This window comes from Seriola lalandi, unplaced genomic scaffold (assembly GCF_002814215.2).
Source record: "Seriola lalandi dorsalis isolate HSWRI2012SDOR001 ecotype SW California unplaced genomic scaffold, Sedor1 jcf7180002054972, whole genome shotgun sequence".
NCBI lineage: Eukaryota > Metazoa > Chordata > Actinopteri > Carangiformes > Carangidae > Seriola > Seriola lalandi.
The window spans coordinates 5,256,179-5,279,029 of NW_019525660.1; the positions used below are offsets into that span (position 1 = coordinate 5,256,179).

A 22,851-nucleotide genomic window follows, 5' to 3' on the forward strand; every position below is an offset into this window, starting at 1 on the left:
AATATTGCTTGTTACCAATCTGATCAACGATTGGCTCTGTCAGTTGACCTACGACAATGTTTGATTGACAGAAACCTAATCCAATTAAATTGTGCGTGTGTGCGCGCGCGCGCGTGTGGGGGGGGCATCCAATAGGGACACTGCAGACGCCAAAGAGGTTTGTGACGAACCGTGCACTGACGAATAAGATTGAGAGTTTAACGGCCGCAGTGCCGCGTGACTCCGCCCCCGGCTTCCATGTCTGGAGTGGAGGGACGGCTCCGCGTCCTAGCCTTTATGTGTACACATTTTAGTAAATAAACCGGGAACTGGGACCAGTATCTGGAAGCAGCGGGACCAACGTCAGTCCGTGATCATCGTGGTGTGCTGTTTGGGTACTGGGTGGAACTGTAGCTCACAGTTTATTCCCCATTTTAACTTTACTGAGCGGCGTTTTCCGCCGTTTTTTTCTCTCCGCCGCCCCGTTCACTCTAACTCCCCCCCCTCCCCCCGCGTGAGAGTCGGGGCCTGTAGCATTGGTTTGACCACGAGGAGCGTCGGTACAGCTGGAATTCGGCGATGGCGGAGTTCGGTAACGGACTGGCGGAGGAATCCCTACTAGATTCAGACCCCGGACACCCCGAACTGGAAGACCCGGGCGTCGGTGACGAAGAACCGGGGTTAGAAGAGGGAGAGGCCGCGATCGAAGACCCGGTAAGTGAAGGGCATTGTCTGAACCTTGGGAGCCCACATGGAGACCGGGGCACGCGTTGATCATATCGGATCGGTAGTGTAAGCGGTCAAATGGTTTTGTCGGGTTGTTTTTTCCAGTAATTTGGGGTCACATGCCGTGTGCGTTACTGCTGTCGCTTGGTCGACATTAACCGCCATTGTGGTTCACGCAGTGCAGTAGAAATGGGTGGTGACATGCGTGGTGTCGGCAGCCATTTTGGCGCAACAGTGGCGCCAGTTTCCCTGCGCCAGGGAGCAGCTAAAGCAGCTGGGGAAAAATCCTCGAAAAAAAAAAAAAAAAAAAAATGCCAGACGGAGAAGCAAGAGACAGTTAGGGGCGAGGGTAGGACAGGCCGCCACCGTTACCTACCGCTGTGCGAGTCCACCTGCTTTCGAAGGCGACTTGCTTACGGTAATGGCATGTTTTATTCCCTGTACCGTAACCATGATGCAGCCCACAACTCCATCTCAAGCGCCGATGTATGCTCGTGCTAATGATTCGGTGGCAGCAGGCTAACATTGGCCGGTCGTGGCATCAAATGCTGCAACTGAAATGACCAGCGACCTGTCGGCCATTATCACCAACCACGACACAAATGCGGGATTTGCACCTGGAGTTGCGGTTAGCCTGCAAGCTAGAGTCATTTCTATAAGATACCGGAACCCTGACGAGCCAACAAGCCAGCCGTTTCTAACAAAGCCGGGGTGGAGATGGCTCACCGGCACTTGACCACCTCTGTCGGTTACTTTGGATGACGACGGGTGTTGGGCGTCAGCGGGGCATTAGACCTGTCGTGTGTGGTGGTGGCACAGGCAGGGATTCTCGGCCTACATCAATTTAGTATTTATTTCTTGATGGTGCAGCAGGTCCAGGTGGGTTGGAGGATGTAGTACGGGCAGACGACGCAGAAGTAGCAAGCTGCAGTATTTGAGGGGCTGGGTTTGCATCTTGCACTGTAAAAGCAAGGAGAACGCGAGGGGGTGGGGGTTGACACTAAATATGCGACAAAAAACAGGAGCTATAGCGGGTCGGCACCGGGTGGCTCATTTCAGCAATCCTGCTGTGAGTGTGGATTACTCTTTCCTGGTCCGTGATGTGGATTTGTAGTGGAAGCTTGTTGACATCTGATGCGACAGGTTATCAGGCACATGATGGTACCATCACGACCAATATGTCATTGCGCAGGTTTACTACGTTTATTATATCATGGTTTGTCAGTCTCCCTGCAGCCATTTGTACATTACAAATTGTCAGTACACACAGCAGCCCGGGATGGAACTGGAGTGATTGCCACTGTGCTGCAGTGCACCACTGTCAGACAGGAGGGTCGGCTCCAATCTCCGCGCTCACCACAGGAATATTTGATTACTTGGCAGCCATTGTTGTGTGGGTTTCACTTTAATCCGATCTCATTACTCCAAATATATTTCCAGTTGATATACTGATTAATGTACAAATAATTTATAGATGTGTTGAGTACTCAAGTAAAACATTAGCAAATGCCCATAGTCAAGTGCATGGTCACAAATTAAACAATAAGTTGTGTGTCGAAATTAGTCATGATTATTTTTATATACTTAAGATTTAATTGTCATATCGGTTTTGTGTTGTGTCTGTAATGCTGTTTCTGAACATTGGCTCTATACTCATTGAGAAGTGACAGCAAATGTGTAAACTGAATATGTCATACTGACTGTTAGTTGAATGCTACTCCAACATGTCGGGGCTGGATGAGTTACTTTATCTAATGGCTCTAAGTCAACTTTCCAGTTGTAGGAGGCAGTGGCAATCCCATTCAGGCTGGAGGTGGGAAAACAATGAAAATGTGTGGAATGAGAGGTAGTGTAACTATAGTGAAGGTGCAGAATTTTTCTTTGAAGTAGTCCCAGTGTGTGGTTTTCCCATTTTGGCAGACACAACACACACTTACATGCTTTAGATTGAGGTCATGTTATGATGGCACCTTCACTCAGAGATTCGGGATCTTGCTGCTGTACCATTCTCACTACTGTGCAGTTATCAGAGGTTATTATGGCACATATTGTTAATGATTAGTATTGTTTTGTTTGATTTCTAGTTGGTCAGTACTTGTTAGTGCAACCAGTATCATTGTTTAATTATTAGACGTGTTAATGTTTCAGTGTATTCTGTTATGAGCTCTAATTGAATTTGTGTTTGCCATGCAGGAGCTGGAGGCAATCAAAGCTCGGGTCAGAGAGATGGAGGAGGAGGCAGAGAAGCTGAAGGAGCTGCAGAACGAGGTGGAGAAACAGATGAATCTCAGCCCCCCACCAGGTGTGTTTTTTTTTTTTTTCAGGGGTAGACCTCTTTTATCTCCCCATCTCTTCACATTTCCTCTCTTTCTGCCATGTCATGTTTTGTGCCTAAATTTAATCTCATAGATAAGTACTGCAGTCACTTTAAACCAGTGATCCCTAACTAGTAACTTTTAATTCAAGATATTCACCCAGTCGTAATTTTTTTAGGAACACCTAGCTAAAACAAATACAGTCTTATATGGCAGTTCTGTAATAAATCCTCCTGTATGAATGTAATAATAATTGTTACTATTTAGCCTACTGTCATTGATATTAATGGGGTGGACACAATAATAGAAAACACAGATAGCAGCACAAACTACAGCCTCCAAGATGATCATTTGAATTAACCTTTGTTTCAATAAAAACGGAACACTATAACCCCCATGAAGGAGAATTTATTGTAGGACATTACACATACATTAATATACGAGTTCTAGTTGGTGCTTGTTTACAGCTTGTTTGGGCCTTTTATACATTGTCACCCGTTTTCCAGTTGGATTATTTGTGTACCTGATGTTGTGTTGAAACTTGTAAGTGTAGTGTGCAGAATTATGAGACTAGAATTACCGCCTCTTTGTTGTATGCTTCTGCCAACCAGTCAAGTTGCAGTTTATATCCACCTCTGTGCAGACTCATAATATATGTAGTGAAGTCTTTGATGGAATTTAATAGAAGGGTTTCACTTTATTATCTCATAATAAGCATATGAAAACATGTTTTGTGAGGTTACAGTTACCTTGACTTTTACCACCAAAATCTAATTAGTTCATCTTTGAACCCAAATAAATTTGTGCCAAATTTGTAGAAATTCTCATTTGACGTTCCTGAGACATTGCAGATATGGTGGGATTTCTTCCTTTGAAACAATTTTTTTATGTTAGTCTGTAATAGTTTACACACAAGGTCAGTCACAAGTCACCGTAGTTCATTGTTTATCTCTAGCCTAGAGACTGTGCAGCAGCCCCACTCCCACCAGCAGTAACCATAGTATCCAAAGTTACAGCAAGGCTCTTATCAGTAGCGAGCGTAGGGAGATGTAAACATTTGAGGGAGAGCACAAGGCGTCTTAGAGTCCCAGGGGCAGGTAGTATGCATCATCTTTATTAGGACAAAAGTAACGGAAGATCCTCAACATGAGTTTGGTAAGACATGAGGTCTTGCTTAGGTTTAGGGATCCAATAGAAGTTTCACACATGTATGTGGGATAGTCTTTACTTGGGAATATAGTTGGAGACAAGCCAGCTTGAGCCATGTGAGAACCCATGGGTTTATATACAGCTTCAGTTTTGGGGTGGCATGACACTAGTGGACCTGTTGATATCTGTATTTATCCATTACCTATCTCCTTGATGCATCAAGCAACAATAAATACTTCTGCTCAAGACATTGGACGTCTCCTGAAAACTCCTTCATCCAGCTCACAAGATTTCGCACTTGATTAAATGATAGAAAAATTGCAAATTACTGCTGTGTGCTATTAGGAGGTTTCCACAGTAAAAAAGCCAGACACCTTGTCTTCAGTCAACCTCCAATGGGGAATGTAATGTTGCCTTCAGACCTATGCTTAATGCACCACTCATCCATTCTTGTAATGTGATGGATTTCTTTATACACTCATGGTTTCATAACATGTTCTTTAAGAAACTGCAGTTCTGGGATTAATTGAAATATTTTGTTGCTCATGTAAATTTGTTTTTCTCCTCTCCTCTCTGTGCAGTCGGCCCTGTCATCATGTCCATCGAGGAGAAGATGGAAGCAGATGGCAGATCTATATATGTTGGAAATGTGGGTAACTGTCTCTTGTCTCTTACAGAGGCTATTTTGACCACATTTGTCTCATTGCACCTTTTTAGATTTTCTCCCATTCTTCTTTGCAAAACCACACAGGCTCTGAACTAAGACGGTGACTTAGTCAAAAGGAGTTTCAAGTCCAACAACAAATGTTGGATTTAAATCTTTGTCACTCTAGGACCACTCCAGGACTTGAATATTGTTTTTGTAGTATTCAGAGAACTTTGCAAGACAAACTTCATTACTTTTGTAGCTTTGCCATTATATCTGGGTTTCTGGAAAAAGAACCCCAAGTGCAGTGTTTGGATTGTACCCAACACAGCTCAAAGTGAGCTAAATTTTGATTCCACAAAATAAAGTCTTCCATTCAGTTTTCCTGTGTGCCTTCTGTCAAGTAGAGTCTATTCTGCCATAATGCTGGCCAACACTTATTTTATCTCCAGTCTCAGCCATGGAGTCCTGCTGCTCATTCAGAGCTGTCTGTTAGCCTCCCCCACAATCCCCTGTCTGTCTCATATATTTTTTTTTATTAAAGTCACATGCTGTTGTGATGTCTAACATCTTATCTTTTGTGTCTGCAGGTGGACTATGGTGCCACAGCAGAAGAGCTTGAGGCTCACTTTCATGGCTGCGGTTCAGTAAACAGAGTCACCATCCTGTGTGACAAATACACAGGGCATCCCAAGGGGTAATAACCACTTTTATACCTCTTCAATATGTACCAGATGAATGTGTGGATGACAGGTTATGTGGCGAATATACCACAGGCTCACTGTGGGTGGACAGATTATTGTGCATCAATACTGGATCAATGCAGTATCAATATTTGTTGGTATGACTGTAATAAACCAAGATGTTCTCTGCATGAGTGATGCTGTTGTCCTTCTTTAGGTTTGCCTACATTGAGTTTGCAGACAAAGAGTCTGTGAGGACAGCCATGGCTTTGGATGAATCCCTTTTCAGAGGAAGGCAGATAAAGGTGAGAGATTTTCACATTTCAGTTTTTTAATGTTTCCTCTTAATGGAGAACAGCCGAGAGGTTTATGCGTCCAAAAAAATGGAAAGAAAAGTGACACCATTGTGAGAGGAAATTAGGAAAATGGGATGATGACTGTTTTTTAAATTTTGATTGCTCAGAAACAGTTTCGTCATCATTGAGAATGGTCTAATTTAGAATACTTGGTGCATTTACAAAATAAACCGAATGGAAGTGAAGTAGTCACAGCTGGAGAATCAGCACTGTTGGCTACATGTAGCAGCTGCTGATGGAGTAACAGGACAGGATCAATCACCCCTGGTTTGTCCTGAGAGGGTACCCTGTCCTTTGTTCTTATGGAAATATGTTTACCAACCTTCATGCTTATTGCTCGACCCAAGAACAGTTAACATTACAGGTAGACTCTAGAGCAGCTAATTTTACAGGTTATTCCTTCTTCTGTAGGTTAAGTGTTCTAATACTGGTGGCAAATGTGTAGTTTGGTTTGAATGGCGAGGCTTTATATGCTTTTGTCACTGTGACACATGATTGGAACTGCTGATACTGGAAAGTGTTGGAGTAAGATTTATTTAATCTCTCACTAAAATAATTAGGAGTTATTAGTAATTAGAGTTAGTTTATACATTGAAGTATTTGCTTTCAACCTGAAAATGCGAAAGCTGTTAGAAGTAAGACACTCTGGATTTTGTTGTTTCTGTAACCATTCCCTGTTCAATCCTCGCTCCTCAGGTGGGCGCTAAAAGAACAAACAGACCAGGTATCAGCACCACAGACCGCGGTTTTCCACGGGCTCGCTTCCGATCACGGGGAGGAAGCTTCTCATCGCGTGCACGCTACTACAGTGGCTACACACCACCCAGAGGCAGAGGACGGGCCTTCAGGTGAGCTGAGGCCCAGACACCTCACCTCTTGCACCTGGGACAACACTGCACCTGCATCCACTGTTGGCACTGAAAGAGGGAGAGGACAAATGGCACAAACCAGCATGGCCAGAGTTTGAGAATTTACATAGAAATGCAATTGTGATGAGTATTATTTAGGTTTTGTTGTATCGAACAGGGATGCAGCTATGGAGAAAACAAGAACTGGACAGATGATAAACTTTCCCACTGCAGATTAGGTTGGAGTATAGTCAGGGTTCACCCTGTCCTTTATATATTTAAAGAACAGGACAAGGAAACAGATGACTGATCATCAGCATTTAATATATTTGATAGGAAAGCTCACAGGGTAACAAGGGATTGGGTTCACAAATCAAGAATTTGACAGATTTTACATCAGTTACATTACCCTCTGGTAAAGCACCAGGCTCTGCCGTTGGAGAAAACAGGTGCACGTGTACGACATGCTCCTGGTAAAGCCTGTTTAGGATGTTTTTGATTAAGGTTGGTTGATTCTTTATTTTTTTATTTATTTTTTTTGTAAGCCAGCAAAATTGCCCAGTGGGTAACACAGTGCACACCAGTGTCCAGACTTCTTTTTTACTCTAGACCTAATTGGACAGAATTGTTTGTAAGAAAAGGATTTTTAAAAATGTGACCACAATGAAAAGAAAGATTGGCCGGACAAGAAAAGAAATTGGAGATGAGGATAAAAGAATCTGAGATAGTATAGAGAAGGTAAGTACCCAAGGGCCAGAGAAGAAATCTGAGCATTGTCCAAAGAGGTAAACATTTCTAGATACCCTGTTTGAAATCTGAAGTGTCTAAATATTAATTCCCATCCTCAAGTGTCGAGTATAAACAATGAGTCTAAGATTTGTTAGAAATGAAATCACATTTCATCATGACACTTACTTCAGTATTGGATGTAATTGAGTACTGTGGATTATTCATCATGTAATAAACAAATTGTTATCCACATTGTATTAGAGCCTGTAATAGAATGTCATATCACATTAGTTGTGGGGCTGAGGGCTCATTGCATGAAACATCACATAAAACCATTACATTGAACGTGAACAGGCTCTGTGCACATCGGCCTGTTCTTCCCAGGTCTTTTTAGGTAACGGAAAGGTACTGGTGCAAAGCTAGACTTACTGGTTTTCCATTTTCTAATATGTAACAGGGTTTACACACTGTAACCTGATGACATTACTTTAGTCTGCTGCAGCACTGGCCTGGCGTTGATCAGAGTGTTGTGCATTGGATTCTGGTGGCGGTCTATATACAGGGTCTCTTCGTTTTGATGGGCTTTACCTAAGAGCTCTGTTATGGGGCCTTTTTTCTACTGCAAGGCCACATCTGGTGTGTTTATAGCGGGTGGTTAAATCACTTTGCAGTTGACTTTAAACTGGAGCTGCACAGTTCCTATTTGAAATGATTTTGGGTGTAATGAACAACAACCAACTGCCCCTTTTTATGTAAATGCGTCGTAGGCAGCTACAAGTAATTTCACTCTATAAGCCCCATGGTGGAGCTCTGTCTCTGAAGCCGTTTTTTCTGTTGAGACAGAGGTGTCGTGCGAGACATGTTGATCAGCATGCCAGCTTCCTCTAATGCACAGAGCTGTGACACAGAGATTCTTATTCTAATCTGGATCCTGCAGGCCTTAGCTCTTGTCTTATACTTTAAGTTTATCAAAGAGCATTTTCAGAAGGAAGATGCTGCAGCGGTTAAAAGCCCTCATTTAGAGGTCTCTTATTTCAGCAATAAACAGTTTGCAAAGTTGTTCTGATAAGCCTGTTTACTCGGTTTTATCTTTATCTTGTGTTTTTCTTCACTTACTCTAGACCGGAGTATTTATTCAGTGAATTCCCATTTGAGCAATGATGCCTTTATTTATTTATTTATTTTTATATTTATATATAAATTGAAAAAAAAAAAACCCCACAAGGAGGGTTACGTCTGTTCATTCCTTTATGTGAGAAAGTGTCTGAAGCTCAAGGTCAGAATCTCTCTAATCAATGTGTACTCCCACACATACCCAGTTCACTTGCTGGGATTTGGCCCAAGCAGCAGGACAAGGCAATAAGACGATTTGATATTAAATCAAGTCTCCAGCTGCTAAAAGTACTGATACCAGTGGGTAATTTAATTACTCTCAAATACTTATTATACAGATTATTTGTATTTGATTTTAAAATCTTTAAGTAGGTTGTTGGTTTGTATGCTTAGGTAAGACTTACTGTGCTTGTTGAACTTGCAGTTATACGATTATGAAAGTTTAAAAAAAAAAAAAAAAAAAAGGTCCATTAACCCCAAAAGGCTGTGCTAGAAACACACAAAGGAACAGTTAAAGGTTTTAGATATGTTGTTGACAGTCGTATCAGTCGGTTCCAAGGACCTGAGATGATTTTGTTGTTGTTGTTGTTGCCATTAGTAATTTGACTGCAATGACTGTACTCCCAAACAAAACAACCCACTGGGGTACATGGTGTATCATCCCACTCTCTAACAGCAACGGTTAACATGTACTCATCAGCCACAGATAATAGTATGCAGAGAAGCAGAGTTCTTCACTTGAGCTGGCCTTGATCACTTCTTGCAGATGAGAGCTGTTACATCAGGAATTCATCACTAGTCTGTTTAAGACTGAGCTGCACTTGAACAAAACCAGGCTCTGATCTGAATCTAATAACGCTTCTCGCTGGTGCTTTGTCTTGTTGTGGGAACACATCCATGGTGAACAAACAGTCTGTTCAGAATCTTTGCATTAACCTGTCGTGAGCTTGGGAGGATTTCAGTGCATGGCTCTAATTCTGCACAGTAAGAGTGATGTTTGATTAAAGTATGAGAACGTTGATAGGCTTTGTTTTATAAGATGTAAGTGTTACTGTTCAGGCTTGGGAGAGCCTCGTCTGCTGGTTTGCTAGGAGTACATAGCCAAACAGTGGCATTTGTGTAACACCACAGACCCTTGCAGCCTTTCTTAAAAAATGGCTGCTGGCTGCAGAAAGTGTGCTCTCTGTTTTCACATCCATTAACATTGTTGATCTTCCCAAGTTGGCACAGTGAAAAGAAAAGATTTTAGTGCAAGCTAGAAGGTGCTCAGAATGTGCTCATGATGTGGTAGTAGCTTTTTGTTTTTCCTGTGTTTTGCATGTACATGAACTTACACGCACGCACACACTTGTACTCAGATTCACCATAATAGTGTTCGCTCCCAGAAATTAGGGTTCATTACTGCAGCCTGACCTCAGAATCTAGCCTACGACAACTGGTTTCAGTCCCAGTGTGACCTGTTTGTATACCACTGAATGTTCTTTGTGTGAGTCTACATGTCTGTCTACAGTTGTATGGATAAAATTTGGTTTGAAACCGTCATTTAGGACATTTTGGCCGGTCCTCACAGCCTGATGATGGTTCAGACTTGGTTTTTGGGGTCAGGTTAGAATCAAGATTTAGATTAGGGGTGGGGTTATGGTTAGGCATTTAGTTATGTTTAGGGTAAGGGTTAAGGAATGCATTATGTCAATGAGTGTCCTCACAACTAACATAAGACGTGTGTGTGTGTGTGTGTGTGTGAGACAGATGCCTGGCGATGTGGGGAAGGTCTGCTGCTTCCCTCTGTGTGTCTGTCTGTTAGGTGATGTATGAGTCTATAAAAATGGTGCAGTTGTGAGTCCTGTCACCCACCTTGTCAGGTGTGTGTGCACAATGTCTTGCTGGGGTTTGTGTGGTGCTGTTTGTCCTCACGGTGTTTCCCCACAGTGACCCCAGAGGCGGCTCTCACACACAGAGAGAGAGAGAGAGAGAAAGAGGGAGAGAGAGGGCCTTTGCTGTCCCCTCAACCCCCCATCCCCCCAATCATTTTCTCCTCATATCTGGAAACTAAACACTTTTCCTCTCTTCATAATGCTGACAAAGCTGCTCTCAGCTGCTTTCAGCGCTCTAGTCTTTTTTTTTCCACACTGATAAGTTGTAACACAACAAAGGCACAATACCTGTAAGATGGTATAACATCTCTGAACACACTGTTATCACTATATTCTGTCCCCATCAGCAGATCCTTCCTCTGTTCACCAGCACACGCAGTAACACATATCTATTATATAATATTTTATGACATTACACCAGGAAATTGGTGTCGTCTTCTTAAGCCAACCAGAAAAAAACTCACCCTCTTTTTCTCTCTCTTTTCCAGGGGCCGAGGGCGAACAACATCGTGGTATTCCCCTTACTAAACACCCCCCTCCCTCCCCAACACTCCCTTACTATCAACCCTCTCCCCCTCTCTGTTCCCATTCAAAAAAAAACACACACACACACACACACACACACACACACACACACACACACACAATGAAAAAAGTTTCCCCCTCCCCAACATTAAAAGAAGAGACCCCCAGAAGAGAGAAAAAAGACAAAACAGGAAACCCTGTGGTGGACAGAGACTGACTGCCGCAGTGTGCGATTGTGTGTGAGCGTGCGTGTGCCGAGGGTGATGCGGTCAGCCCTGGTAAGGTATCAGTTGGCCACTAGGGGAGAACAAGGTGGCAGACTTCTTTATTGGTTTTTTTGGTTTTGGGGGGAGGGGGGGGGTATGATGGTATCTCAGGCTGCAGATGTGTCTCCTTTTGGTCTGGCTGTGACCTCCTGCTTTCACACCATCACAGCCCACCCACTCACCCTCCACCACCACCAAAACAAGAAAATAAACGTGTGGGGGTGGGGGGCAGCAATGAGAAGATAGTGTGTTCATTTTAGTTTTAAATGTACTGTACATGTGAATCTTCCACCAGCCACAGTGTTGTGTTTTCAGTTTGGAGTATATCATTACCCTCCCACCTCAACCCCTTCTACCCACTGTCACCCCTCACATCTACCCTTCAATTAATAAGCCATGCTCTCCACCCCCACCCCTTGGCTCATCACACCACAGATTGTTTTTCTCTGGACAGTGATGGACCTGCAGTGTTAGTGGGGCTGTACATGCATCTTTTTTTTTTTTTCTTTCTTGTGGGTGGGGTTTGTCGTTGTTGCTCCCCCCACCCCCCCAAGCTCAGCATGGCCACAGCTCATTTTATTCTTTTGACAGGCATCAGTGTTTTTATTTTGTGCTACCCCACCACTCCCTCTCCCTCTGTGCTCCTTGTCTCCTGCCCCCTCCCCCCTCCTCTCTCTGTATATTAGACCACTTCTTGTCGTTTCAGGTTTCAGGACCAGTGGAGGCTGACGACCCCTCCCCAGGTGGCACCGGCCCCCCCCACTGTCTCTGCAGCGTCTCTCTCTCTCTCTGCTCCCACTATGCACACTCACCCCATTCTGTCCGTGTGGGGGGGCGGGGGTGGGGGACAGGGGGACCACAGGCCCGCAGCAGGGGGCATTTACTACAACAGCAAACGCTGATGATGCTTTTTGTCCTTTTCACTCCAACACACGCACAGAGAGATACACACACACACACACACACACACACACACACACACACACAGAGACATAGCCTGTAACTGGCAGCCAACCCTACACATGATTTCTATCCAGAGAGCTGAAGCCAACAGCTGAGTGGCAGAGAGAGTGAGGAGGGCAGGACCAGAGACCAGGGTGTACAGTGCAGACCTTATAGCGCCCCCTTTTTCTGACTTGGCGCAGTGCAGTCACGGCTTGTCTGAGGAAGGCTGACTAGGCTTATGGCATTGATTATTAATTTAATAAATGGAGTGGGCTGGAGCTGTTGTTTTAGGGTGGGGAAAGTCAGGGGTGGGGTTTGTGTGGCAAGTTTTCCTTTTTTTTTCTTTTTCCTTTTTTCTTTTTGAAAAGGGGGAGTGGGTTTCCACAAATGTTTTGGTTTTTTTAATTTTATTTTTAACTCATGAGTCTGTAATTAGGGGAAAAAAAATAAAGACATTGTGTAAAAATGAGACTGTGTCTGTCACTTTGTCCTGAAAACTAATTGTGCAACTGGTGATAGTGTTATTTAAGGTCACGGCCCGTCTGGTCAGTTTAATAGAATCACAATCTATATATATTTGAGAATGAAGCAGATCCTATTGATCCGGAGTCTGAGCAGGTCAAAGCTTAAACATTTGATATTTAGACAAACGACAACCTTTTACTGAGAAGCACATCAAAGGTTTGACACTACTTGTTACATTGGGTATGACGGACCTTACTGCACATAAATTCTGGTCACTATATATTTTAATAGGAGAGATGACATTTTTTTTTAAGAGTGGTAGTTTCATGGTTTGCTGTGAAGCTCCTGAATATGTTTTTCACAGCAGACAGACACAGCACCAAGTTACCTGGGAACTAAACACCAGTGCTTTTCTACTGCCACATGAGAAGTTTTTCTTTGCCTTGTGTTCAGTGGGATGGCGTGGTTGTGCTCAGGTCTTAGATCAACATCAGGCAGCTTCTTGAGACACTTTGTATATCAAACTGGACTAGATGGTTCTTTGTAGACCCTGTTCTTGCATGTCTTAACATGATGATAGCTCTTCCAGCAGCAGACGCTGATAGTGGAAAAGAATAGAATTAAGTGAGTCTTAAAATTCACTAACTTTCAGTGTGTTTGTCCCAAAGATCTGTTATATGACTGCCCTCTAATGGAGGAAAATAAAAATAAAAAGTGTGACTAACAAATACAAGAGTCGACAGTAATGTTTATTATACAAAGTCAAACACTAAAAAAAGTGTTGACGAATTTATTTTTAAAACAACTGAGTCAGCGAAGATATAATCCTGAAAACAATGTTGTATGAACTAAAACAATGATGGATGGTCACATCTTACATCAGTGGATACCGTGTTTCAGGTCTATCTGTGCTTCTTGAAAGCTGCACAGAAGAGAAATCAGTGATTATTACAATGAAATTTAAATGCAAATAACAGCACTGATTGCTGCTTTTCATTTGAATAGGCTTGTGAAATATGGAAACTAATTAGGTTTAACGTTGAAGACTTCAATTAGATGTGTGTAAAAAAGTTTTTCTCCTTTTAGAACTAAATGATCACATAGTTGTGATGCAGCAAATGGTAGTAAAGTGTTGTAAATGCAGACTCGATACAGAGCCAGTACTGGAGCAAAAGCAATGACAGAAATAGAAAGTATCCTAGTCCCTAATTTTTGCCTCTAGACAAATTTGTTCTGTCTGGTATATTTGATGTCCTTACCTCTTCTCTTGGTTTGCTTCTTCATCGGTTTCTTCTTTTTCTTGGGACGAGTGTGTTCTCCATCCTGCAAGGCAAAGCAGTCATTTACATAAAAACAAGACACAATGGTCCCATTCATCATGGACGGAAGTGAGCTGGTGGCTTCTGCTGTTGTCCAGTACAAAATCTAAATGTGACTCTGAATGACATTTCCACATTTACAAGCAGTGGAACGGACCATTAGCAAGGGCTGGCCATTCCTTACCACATTCACTAGTACTTTGTATGACAGCAGTGGTCAGCAACAGATGGCCTGCGGGCCAAGACTGACCCCTGGGCAGCCAGATTATTTTGATAATTTATTTTATGAATCTTACCATATCAGACAGACAGTTCCGGATTTAGCTATAATGTCCACATAACCCCCACCTGAAGGATACTGATTATATTTTTGTCCATGTTGAGGGCCAATGACAGACACCAACAGTCACGCATCAAGCTGCAGGCTTCGCTGTAGTCAGTGCACAGTACCTGGTGCTAAAATAACTCCCTGTCATAGACCAACAGGTCCAATGGTTCTGTTGCTTGCTTGACAGACCTCTGAAAATAGCGGATGTAGGATGTGTGATATGAAAAAACTAACACCAGTTCAGTAAATCAGTCAAACCTGGGCCACAGTGCCTCACATTTTTTACAGTAACAAAGTAAATTCTAGTTGCATTTTTATCAATCAATTTATTAGAGTAGCTTTTGATTATGTTCTGGCCTGCCATAATTGGCCAATGGACTAAACTTTTGATTGTTCTTCATCCGCAGTGTTTGGCGATTCTGTCAGAGCTCACCTGTCCGCCGTCGCCACCTGTTAGCCCAGTGATGTCACCGAAATGTGTGATGCTGCTCAGCTGGCCAGACATGGCCATCATGCCCCTTTTCCTAGTATTCTTCTGACGCTTTGGCATGTTGAGACGCACCATCATCGACTCCTCATAATTTTTTCTGTGAAGATGAAGAAGAAAAGAGAATCATTGTTCAACAACATTTAGAAAGCGTGAAAGCGCTTCCAAAAAAGTAAATTTTTTTTATATTTGACATAATGTTTTCTGAAACACACAGTGTAGAAGTGTAAGACTTCCTCATCAGATATTCAGTTAGAAATGTAACAGGTATTAATCCTACAGCTGTTCATATTTTTTGGTAACACTTCTCTCTTCTCTTTCATCTAATCACACAGATATCACATATCTCTGTTCAAAGAAGAGAAATGCCACATATGAAGAAAACCCATCAACCTGTGCGTCTCCTCGCGGCTTTCTCGTTCATTCTGGAAGTCTCGTCTGTCCCTGATCTCCTCAGGGGCATCGCTGTACTGCTGTCTCAGCTCCTGGATCACAGAGCTCCTCAGAGCTGCACGCCGCTGACACTCCAGCTGAGCCTTCCTTCTGTCGGTCTCGGTCATGTCCCCATCTGCAGGAACATGACAATACTGCTCTTATACACTGCTTTTTAAAAGTCTTCTTTGAAGTCTTTATTTCACAGCAATCAGATACACTTTCACAGGAATACTCTAACCAAAGAAGGAAAGTCTACCCTCTTTCATCTGTTAACAAAAGGAAGTAAAGAACAAAATGCTGTTTTTAAAAAAAAAAAAAGAGACAACATTACCATAATGCACTGGGGCAATCTTTGGCGGTACATATTTTCTGCCACTAGAGTGGGCTGCTCTCTTCTCTGAGGCTGCCTTCATTTCAGCTTCATCTTCAGACTCCTCAGATTCATCCAACTGGTTGATTGATCAGTAAGACAGAAAAAAATAAATAAGACTGTGACTAAAAAAAGTCTGTTCACTATTTGCAAATTATATTTATGTTTAATTAATGACACCAGTGGTAGACTTTGAAAATGTCTTTGAACAATAATTGAAAAAAAAAAACAAAAAAAAAAACAGATTTTGACAGGTTACTCTACACTATATCCAATCATTAGAGATGATTTATGATACAAACTGTGACTAAACTGTGACACAGTATTCAGGACTTACTTTGCTGATGAGATTCTCAGGATTAGGACGCAGCTGCAACTGGTCATTTTCAGCTGAAATCAACAAAAGCATGAGACGCTGTTATTAAGAAGCCTTGCACTACTGTTCAGTGTGTTAATGTGTAACTTGACTTTTTGGACTAGACAGCAACATGATGCTCAGCAGACAGAGCCAGTAGGAGGTGAACTTGATATAGATGTAGAGTCTTACACATTAATACTTATAATAGAAATAGAAGATTCATAGTTTGTCTCCCTCAGGGAATAAAACTGCAGAGGCTGTTATGTCCTTTAAGATATATCAAACACCATCCCAACTGTTACACAAAGAAGTTTGTGAAACATGGTAGGTAGAACATTTTGTCCTTCACAAACAGATTAAAAATCAGATCACTGATGGTTACATTTATCATAGACAACATCACATCATTCTTACCTAAACTGCCAGTAACAGCTGTACGCACCAGTTTATCAATCTGGTACTTAAGTTTGTGGTCTAGTGGCCGCATCTTCTCCAAGACCTTCAAAAAGGAAAAACTGATTAAACCCTGAATCAGCTGGACAGATAAGAATCAACTGCTTTATCATGACGTCTCACTGTTCTGATTGTGACCACTCTGTTCAAGGCTTCACTGTCTTTTATACTGCCTCCTTCGCTCTTAATGCTGATCAGGTTAGTGAGGTCCTGAAGGTAGAAGAGCAGCAGGTGATAGCGAAGGTCCAGGAAAGACAAACCCTGCAGAGAGAAGATCGACAAAGAGTCAGGGAGAGCAGTGTCTGTCTGACAGCTTGGACAGTTACACATGCCTTCATAAAGTACAATTTCAAGAAACCTATTCTCCTGTCATAGTCCAAACTCAACAAACAAAAACATGAAAATGTGGACCGCATGGCCACTTTACACAGAGACAACAGACAAACAGAGTACTGTATCCATGTGTGAAAACATAGTACACTGGTACAAATGTACTATGATCTACATATACTGCATAGGGCCTATCCAAGGGACCGGAAAATATCTGATCAGTTTAACCCTTGTGATACAAGACAGGGCCAGAAGATTAAATAATAAAAAAAAGATTACAATAGCTGATACTTGTGGGGGTAATTTTCTAATGGATTTGAAATTATTAATGAAATTAATAAAACAAGCAGACATGTAGTGAACCTCGGGGCCTTTGGCCTTTTATATATCTTTTATGTCCAGGAATAGATCTGATAAAGTCCCTGCTCACCTGTGATGTCTTAAATGTCCCATCTTTGACTTTAGTTAGCAGCTCTCGGACATGAATCGTGACTGAGGCCACCTAAAGAGAAAAGAGACAGAGTTTCCACTGCTACAAAGACTCATGTACAGCTCCAAATAGACGTGCTAAAGTCATCATGAACCCTGACCAAGATAAACGATGGTAGACAGATTCTGTGAACATCTAAAAAAAAAACAAAAAAACAAGCTGCCCTTGTATATGATCCCAGACAAGGATCAGTACTAATTCAGTATTATTCTGCTTCTGACAGTGTAAAATCTGACAGTGTTTACCATGTTTGCATTGTTTCTTCGGACTTGTATTAGACAATAATAAACAAGAGAGTATCGCGTTATTGTCCCACCTGTTCTGTGAGATTATTCAGCAGCTCAACAGCTTTGGGCAAGTCACTTTCAATTAGATCCTGTCAGAAAGTTAAAGGAGAGACACAAAGATACTGTAAAAAATACAATTTCCAGTGTAGCAGAAAAGCTAAGTTAGCTGGTGGCTAGCTGGTTAGCTTTGTCTTTAAAAACAAAAACAAAACCACAAAATCCAACATCTGAAAGTTGGTTTCAGAATATACTTTAAATAGCCAGATCAGTTTTAGTGTTAATATAAATCAAATAAATGAATAAATGAATGTATTCAGCAGGAGCTCTACTCACGTTGTCAGCAGGGTCAGCCATTTTGAGTTCACGTTGATCTACGGAAGCCGCAGAGGCAGGGATTAGGCGTTATTATGATAGCACTTGTATCCTTCCGGTGTTAACGTGCGAACGGAAAATATTCAAGTCTCGTCCGTTAGTAAATGAATTCATGTGACCTGCTGCGGAAAAGTGTTGCCTTTCCTGGAAGTCCCAGAATTAATAAACAAAATATAAATTGTCAACAGCCATGAAATTATTAATAATATAATAAATAATTTGATGAATTATATTGGCGGTAAATAATATAATAAATAATCTGTAGATTTGCGGTGGTCTTTTTCTGTAAATTGAGTGCGTGTGTGTGAGAGAAAGGAGGGGCAACAGAGGAAGTGATGGAGTGACTATTATCATCATCATCATCATCACCACCACTAGAGGAGTACCTGCCTCTGACTTTCAGACCATTTCCATTCACAGGAACCTGAAGAAGAGTCATGGTGAGTAACATCAGAACTTTACCCAGAGCTCTGAACCTATGTGCTTTAATACAACCTTTCACAAACTGACACTGTAACTTCTGCTGTATTTAGTAGCCTACTACTACTTCTACTGTGTGGAGAGATTTAAAAGAAATAGAAAAATAGAAGAATAAGAATAGGGCTGCATCTTATTATTATTGTAAGTGTCATAAATCAGCTGCTTAGTCTATCAATTAACTGATTAATTGTTTTGTCAAGTTGAGAAAATTATCTGGAAAACAGTTTCATATATTTTAATATCCAAAAAAGCCAGAGTTTCCTGTCACAGAGACCAGCAAATGTTCACATTTGTAGACCTGGAACCAGTGAATTTATTTGCTTGTAAAGTTACTTAAATTAGAAGTTAATTATCAAAATTGTTACTGATGAATTTGTCTAAAAGGTTAGTGAACCAATTACTCCAAATCTACTGTTACACTTATTAAACCTTATAGCTTGAAGATAACTGCATTGTCTGACAACATTAGACATACACTGGTAAATTGGTCTGTTATATTAAATATAGGAATATATTGTTGAAAAGCCATCCATCCTCCTATATGAGCTTGATAACCTGCCTTCATCTTTAAAAGAAACAATATACAGAGGCATTTCTGTGGGCACCGATGGAAGAAGTATTAATACAAAATAAAAATAAAAGTAGACATCACACTGTAAAAATATTCTGTTATCATGCCATAAAAATATTCTGTTGTTGGTAAAGTACTGCATTCTTATTTTAATTAAACTAAAAAGATATTATTAGCAAAGTGTTTTTTACAATCAAAAGTAAAAGTACACAATATACAACAGAATGAGGCCTTTCAGGGATCTGAGTTATGATAAACTTTGATTATATATTATTAGGAAGATTTTTATGCTGCTGCTGGTCATTATTGGATAATGTAATCAACAAAAGTCAATACAAGTTCAGTTCAGTTGAGTTTAGTTCAGTTCAATTATATTTCGATCAGTGTTAATAATTATACATAGTAAATACACATAGAAATAAAACACAACAAAATTGGCTTAAAAGGTGTGGGCTGAAACTATAGTTCATTACACCTCCCCTCAATACATAATGTTAAATGAAACAGCAACCTTGTCACTACAGGCCAAGAAGAAGCAAAAACAGAAAGAAGCCTTTCACTGCTGCATTTATGCAATGATAATGATCATATCTCAGTTGTGTATCTATTTATCACCATATTTTTAAACTTTTTTTTTTTTTTAATTTACCAAGTGATATATACATTCTTATTTCATTATCACAACTCATCCACGGGTTTACCCCTTTGACAGTTATACATCTTTTTATATTGGTCCTTACCCTTGCTTTTATGAATGTACTTATTCCCTTAAATTCGAACAGGTTCTGTCTGATTTCGAACAACCTCTGAATACAGTTTGGGACTAAATAATTTTGTGCTTTATACATTATCTGTGCAGTTTTAAAGTCAACCACATCATGAAAATTTAAAGCATATGAATGAATAAATATAGTGGGTTTGTTGGTTCATAATAATCTGATTGATTGATGATTCTCATAGCTTTCTTCTCAAGCATGTAAATTGAGTTTGTGTTCATTTGTAAGTGTTTCCCCATATCTCCACACAATAAGTAATGTATGGTAATATGAGAGAGCAGTATGATATATATATTGATTTTTCATTTTTCATTTTTCATTTTGCCTTATGCAACACTGCCACAGTTTGAGACAGTTTTTGTCTTTACATTATTGATGTGAGGCTTCCAACATAATTTGTTGTAAATAATTACACCCAAAAATGTATTTTCATACCCATTTTCATACTATTTTAATTTCCAAATATTATATACTTGGTGTTATATAAATTAGATGATAATTTGTTAGTGTCAAACCATGTCTTTACTCTTTTCAATTCTCCCTCCACTGAATTCAACTGTTCAAACTCTTTCTGGAGCAGTGTAAATTTGTGTCATAAGCAAAAAAAACAAATTTAAATAATTTGGACACGTTACAAATACAAACAATTTGTCAATATTTCTTGTCAGTTACAGTTAACTGTTAAGGATACAAACACAGTAAAGCTAAAATCTTGTTTCCACAGTGCATCACATTTTTTATGTAAACTTTTAATCTGAGAAGTACTGAACTGTTTCCTCCTGCCTCTGGACCATGCAGATGTCTGATTCAAGGGTGTCCTCTGTCATCCAGGAGTGGGTGAGCTCATACCCGGGTCAGGCCCACATCCTGAACCCTGTCACCTCCGGCCAGGCTGGATCTACCAGTCAAATGGCTCAGATAGACATGATACCATACAGCCAGTCCCAGGGAATGATGAGGGGGGACGGTGAGGACAGAGTGGCCGAGCAGATGATGGGATTGCCGTACCTTCCATACACAACATCCTGTCTCAGCAACACCTCAAGTGTGAGCACAAACCACAACCAGAGCCACACCAACACTCAACAGGTGACACAGAGGCTTTTGTGCACGATTGATACAAATGTCAAATTTTAGAAATGATCAGAGAGGAAAAATCATAAGCCTCCTCTGTCATCCTGCTCCCACACTTCCTAAGCACATTTGTGTTTGTGAACTCCAGGACTTCTCTCCCTTCCTCCTGCCAACTCTGAGGGCCCCGGTGACCAAGAGGAGCATCAGCAAAGACAGCGCAGAATACAGGCTGAGACGTGAGAGAAACAACATTGCTGTGAGGAAGAGCAGGGACAAGGCCCGCAGGAGGATCCTGCTGACCCAGCAGAGAGCTCTGCAGCTGCAAGAGGAGAACCACAAGCTGCAGATGAGGATAGGGCAGCTAACACAGGAGCTGGACACTCTCAAACACATCCTGTCACAGCGACATCTGCAGGGAGCTGAAGAGGGAGCAGCAGCAGATTCCAGCATCTGAGCACAGTCTAAAACCACCTTCCCATTAATATCCAGTTCCAGTCATCACATTCATAATTAGTGTATAGGCATCCCTCCAACACTCAAAGTCAAAAGCCTGCTAGTGTTTTTTTTTAGCTTTCACTGAGGCAAACATTTGTTATAACTTGAAAATGAAGTGTTGTATTGGGATGTAATACCAGGTATAAAGTGGTTAATTATAGTTTCAGATTGTAAAGTTTTGAAGAGAGAAAGCATAGCACACTGGCAGGACTGTCGTTCCACTGATGACACACGTGATGGGACATGCTATCTTTTTCAGCTTATTACACTTCTGCTTTTGAAATTTGGTTTTATGGAGGCTAAAAACGACGCCACCTCCAACCTCTTCAGATATTGTTTCTTTCAGACACCCAGAGGCAGGCGACAGGCCTGCTCTAGTTTCAGATGCTAAGCTGTGATCAGACACTTCAGGTCCCTGTTTGTGAACTGAATTTATGTTGGGAAATCTACAGACAATATAATAGCTGGCTTAATGAATAAAATATTTTATAATATCCCTAAAACTGAATGTATGAGGGTTACTTTTTGGTATTTTTCTTAGTAAAAGGGGATTTTGTCATGACCTCAGTATTTCTGAAATTGTGGCAATGGCTCTGCACACTGGAACTTTCAAAAAATTAATTAAACACCTGTACATTTTGAAAAACATAGTTACTGTTGTAGTATATCCTGTTGGCAGAATGTGTGGTGGGTCTGAATTTAAATGCTGTAAATGCAGTGTCTCAAACATACAGTGAATCTAAATTCTGTGGAAAAGGACTATGATAGGGGAAATGTAAATACTGGACAAATGGGCAAAGAAGCTGGTCATATTTGTGTGTGACTCCTGAAGGCAGTGTCTTCAAACAGCGGACCACTCTGTGCTGTCCACTGGGTTGTTCTTTGATTTGATTGAACAAACGTTGCCTAATCATCTACCTGATGCTTCTTGTCATCGTCAGAGATGATTGTAAGTGTTGTTGCCCAACAGAGTTTCACAACAAACTGTGGTTTGTAAAGGATTCACTGAAATCTAAGTGTCTCTCTCTGTATAATACTCTAAGTGAGTGTGGGATTACTTGAAATTATTTGATGTAGTTTTAAATATGTAATGTTTTCACCTTTGCTCTTGTTGAATGTGTTGTATAAAGTTATAGTAATACATTGTTAAAGCAATACTTTGTCAGATATTTTCATATATAAATAAATAAATGCTTGTGCTTATATGAAACCATAATCTTTCATATGTGATATAAAAAAGTTTGGACAGCTGATGCTAATTTAACATAACAATATACACAATACAAAGGATACAGCTTCCTTAGACACCTTTTGATTAAAAGAACGTGATTATATTTTATCATTCCCACTGATCCTCCACTGTATCCTTCATCAGGGGACATGGTGTGCACCTGCCACATTATTTACCATAAATTGTCAACCCACAGAAACGGACATCATGCCATGGGCCGTTGTGCACCAGCGGTTTCCCTTTGTGGGATGGGCAAGATTTCAACACAGTGGAGGACGGAGATGAGGAGCAGAGATAGTATCAGTGTTTTTGGGCTGCCAGGGCCTTCCTGTGGCTGTGATGGTAATGAAGGGACAGAGAGATAGTGGGGGTGGGG

General features: G+C 41.1%; 3 protein-coding genes across 6 annotated transcripts; 2 read left to right on the top strand and 1 right to left on the bottom strand.

Moving 5' to 3' along the window:
• Positions 1 to 222: 222 nt before the first annotated feature.
• On the top strand, positions 223 to 12,623 carry pabpn1 (poly(A) binding protein, nuclear 1). 3 transcript variants are annotated; one of them, XM_023398040.2, is made up of 7 exons: positions 223 to 693; positions 2,899 to 3,007; positions 4,751 to 4,818; positions 5,406 to 5,512; positions 5,716 to 5,803; positions 6,551 to 6,702; positions 11,916 to 12,623. In XM_023398040.2, exons 1-7 carry the CDS (start codon positions 559 to 561, stop codon positions 12,109 to 12,111), a joined length of 855 nt encoding a protein of 284 aa, XP_023253808.1. In that variant the 5' UTR covers positions 223 to 558; the 3' UTR covers positions 12,112 to 12,623. The 3 variants fall into 3 exon arrangements, with proteins under 3 accessions (XP_023253808.1, XP_023253809.1, XP_087027817.1); XM_023398041.2 differs by lacking the exon at positions 11,916 to 12,623 and adding an exon at positions 10,907 to 11,050 and having other exon boundaries at positions 224 to 693; XM_087171691.1 differs by lacking the exon at positions 223 to 693 and adding an exon at positions 795 to 1,123.
• Positions 12,624 to 13,367: 744 nt separating this feature from the next.
• On the bottom strand, positions 13,368 to 17,882 carry ngdn (neuroguidin, EIF4E binding protein). Its single transcript, XM_023398039.2, has 11 exons — positions 17,810 to 17,882; positions 17,506 to 17,565; positions 17,130 to 17,201; positions 16,493 to 16,630; positions 16,331 to 16,415; positions 15,896 to 15,948; positions 15,520 to 15,637; positions 15,147 to 15,321; positions 14,700 to 14,853; positions 13,879 to 13,942; positions 13,368 to 13,541 (listed from the first exon to the last, which is right to left on the bottom strand). Exons 1-11 carry the CDS (start codon positions 17,828 to 17,830, stop codon positions 13,522 to 13,524), a joined length of 960 nt encoding a protein of 319 aa, XP_023253807.1. The 5' UTR covers positions 17,831 to 17,882; the 3' UTR covers positions 13,368 to 13,521.
• A 383-nt stretch (positions 17,883 to 18,265) lies between these two features.
• Positions 18,266 to 22,454, top strand: cebp1 (CCAAT/enhancer binding protein (C/EBP) 1). 2 transcript variants are annotated; one of them, XM_023398048.2, is made up of 3 exons: positions 18,266 to 18,288; positions 20,474 to 20,764; positions 20,898 to 22,454. In XM_023398048.2, exons 1-3 carry the CDS (start codon positions 18,286 to 18,288, stop codon positions 21,201 to 21,203), a joined length of 600 nt encoding a protein of 199 aa, XP_023253816.1. In that variant the 5' UTR covers positions 18,266 to 18,285; the 3' UTR covers positions 21,204 to 22,454. The 2 variants fall into 2 exon arrangements, with proteins under 2 accessions (XP_023253816.1, XP_087027900.1); XM_087171774.1 differs by lacking the exon at positions 18,266 to 18,288 and having other exon boundaries at positions 20,434 to 20,764.
• Positions 22,455 to 22,851: the final 397 nt, after the last annotated feature.

What these genes read in the sequence shown, in the direction of transcription:
- pabpn1 (XM_023398040.2), top strand. Translation starts at nt 559, where the DNA reads ATGGCGGAGTTCGGTAACGGACTGGCGGAGGAATCCCTACTAGATTCA. An exon ending in AGGCCGCGATCGAAGACCCG is followed by an intron (nt 694 to 2,898) that starts GTAAGTGAAGGG and finishes TTTGCCATGCAG; the next exon opens with GAGCTGGAGGCAATCAAAGC. An exon ending in GATCTATATATGTTGGAAAT is followed by an intron (nt 4,819 to 5,405) that starts GTGGGTAACTGT and finishes TTGTGTCTGCAG; the next exon opens with GTGGACTATGGTGCCACAGC.
- ngdn (XM_023398039.2), bottom strand. Translation starts at nt 17,830, where the DNA reads ATGGCTGACCCTGCTGACAAC. An exon ending in GGACATTTAAGACATCACAG is followed by an intron (nt 16,631 to 17,129) that starts GTGAGCAGGGAC and finishes TTCTCTCTGCAG; the next exon opens with GGTTTGTCTTTCCTGGACCT. An exon ending in GAGTGGTCACAATCAGAACA is followed by an intron (nt 16,416 to 16,492) that starts GTGAGACGTCAT and finishes TCCTTTTTGAAG; the next exon opens with GTCTTGGAGAAGATGCGGCC.
- cebp1 (XM_087171774.1), top strand. Translation starts at nt 20,468, where the DNA reads ATGCAGATGTCTGATTCAAGGGTGTCCTCTGTCATCCAGGAGTGGGTG. An exon ending in GCCACACCAACACTCAACAG is followed by an intron (nt 20,765 to 20,897) that starts GTGACACAGAGG and finishes TGTGAACTCCAG; the next exon opens with GACTTCTCTCCCTTCCTCCT.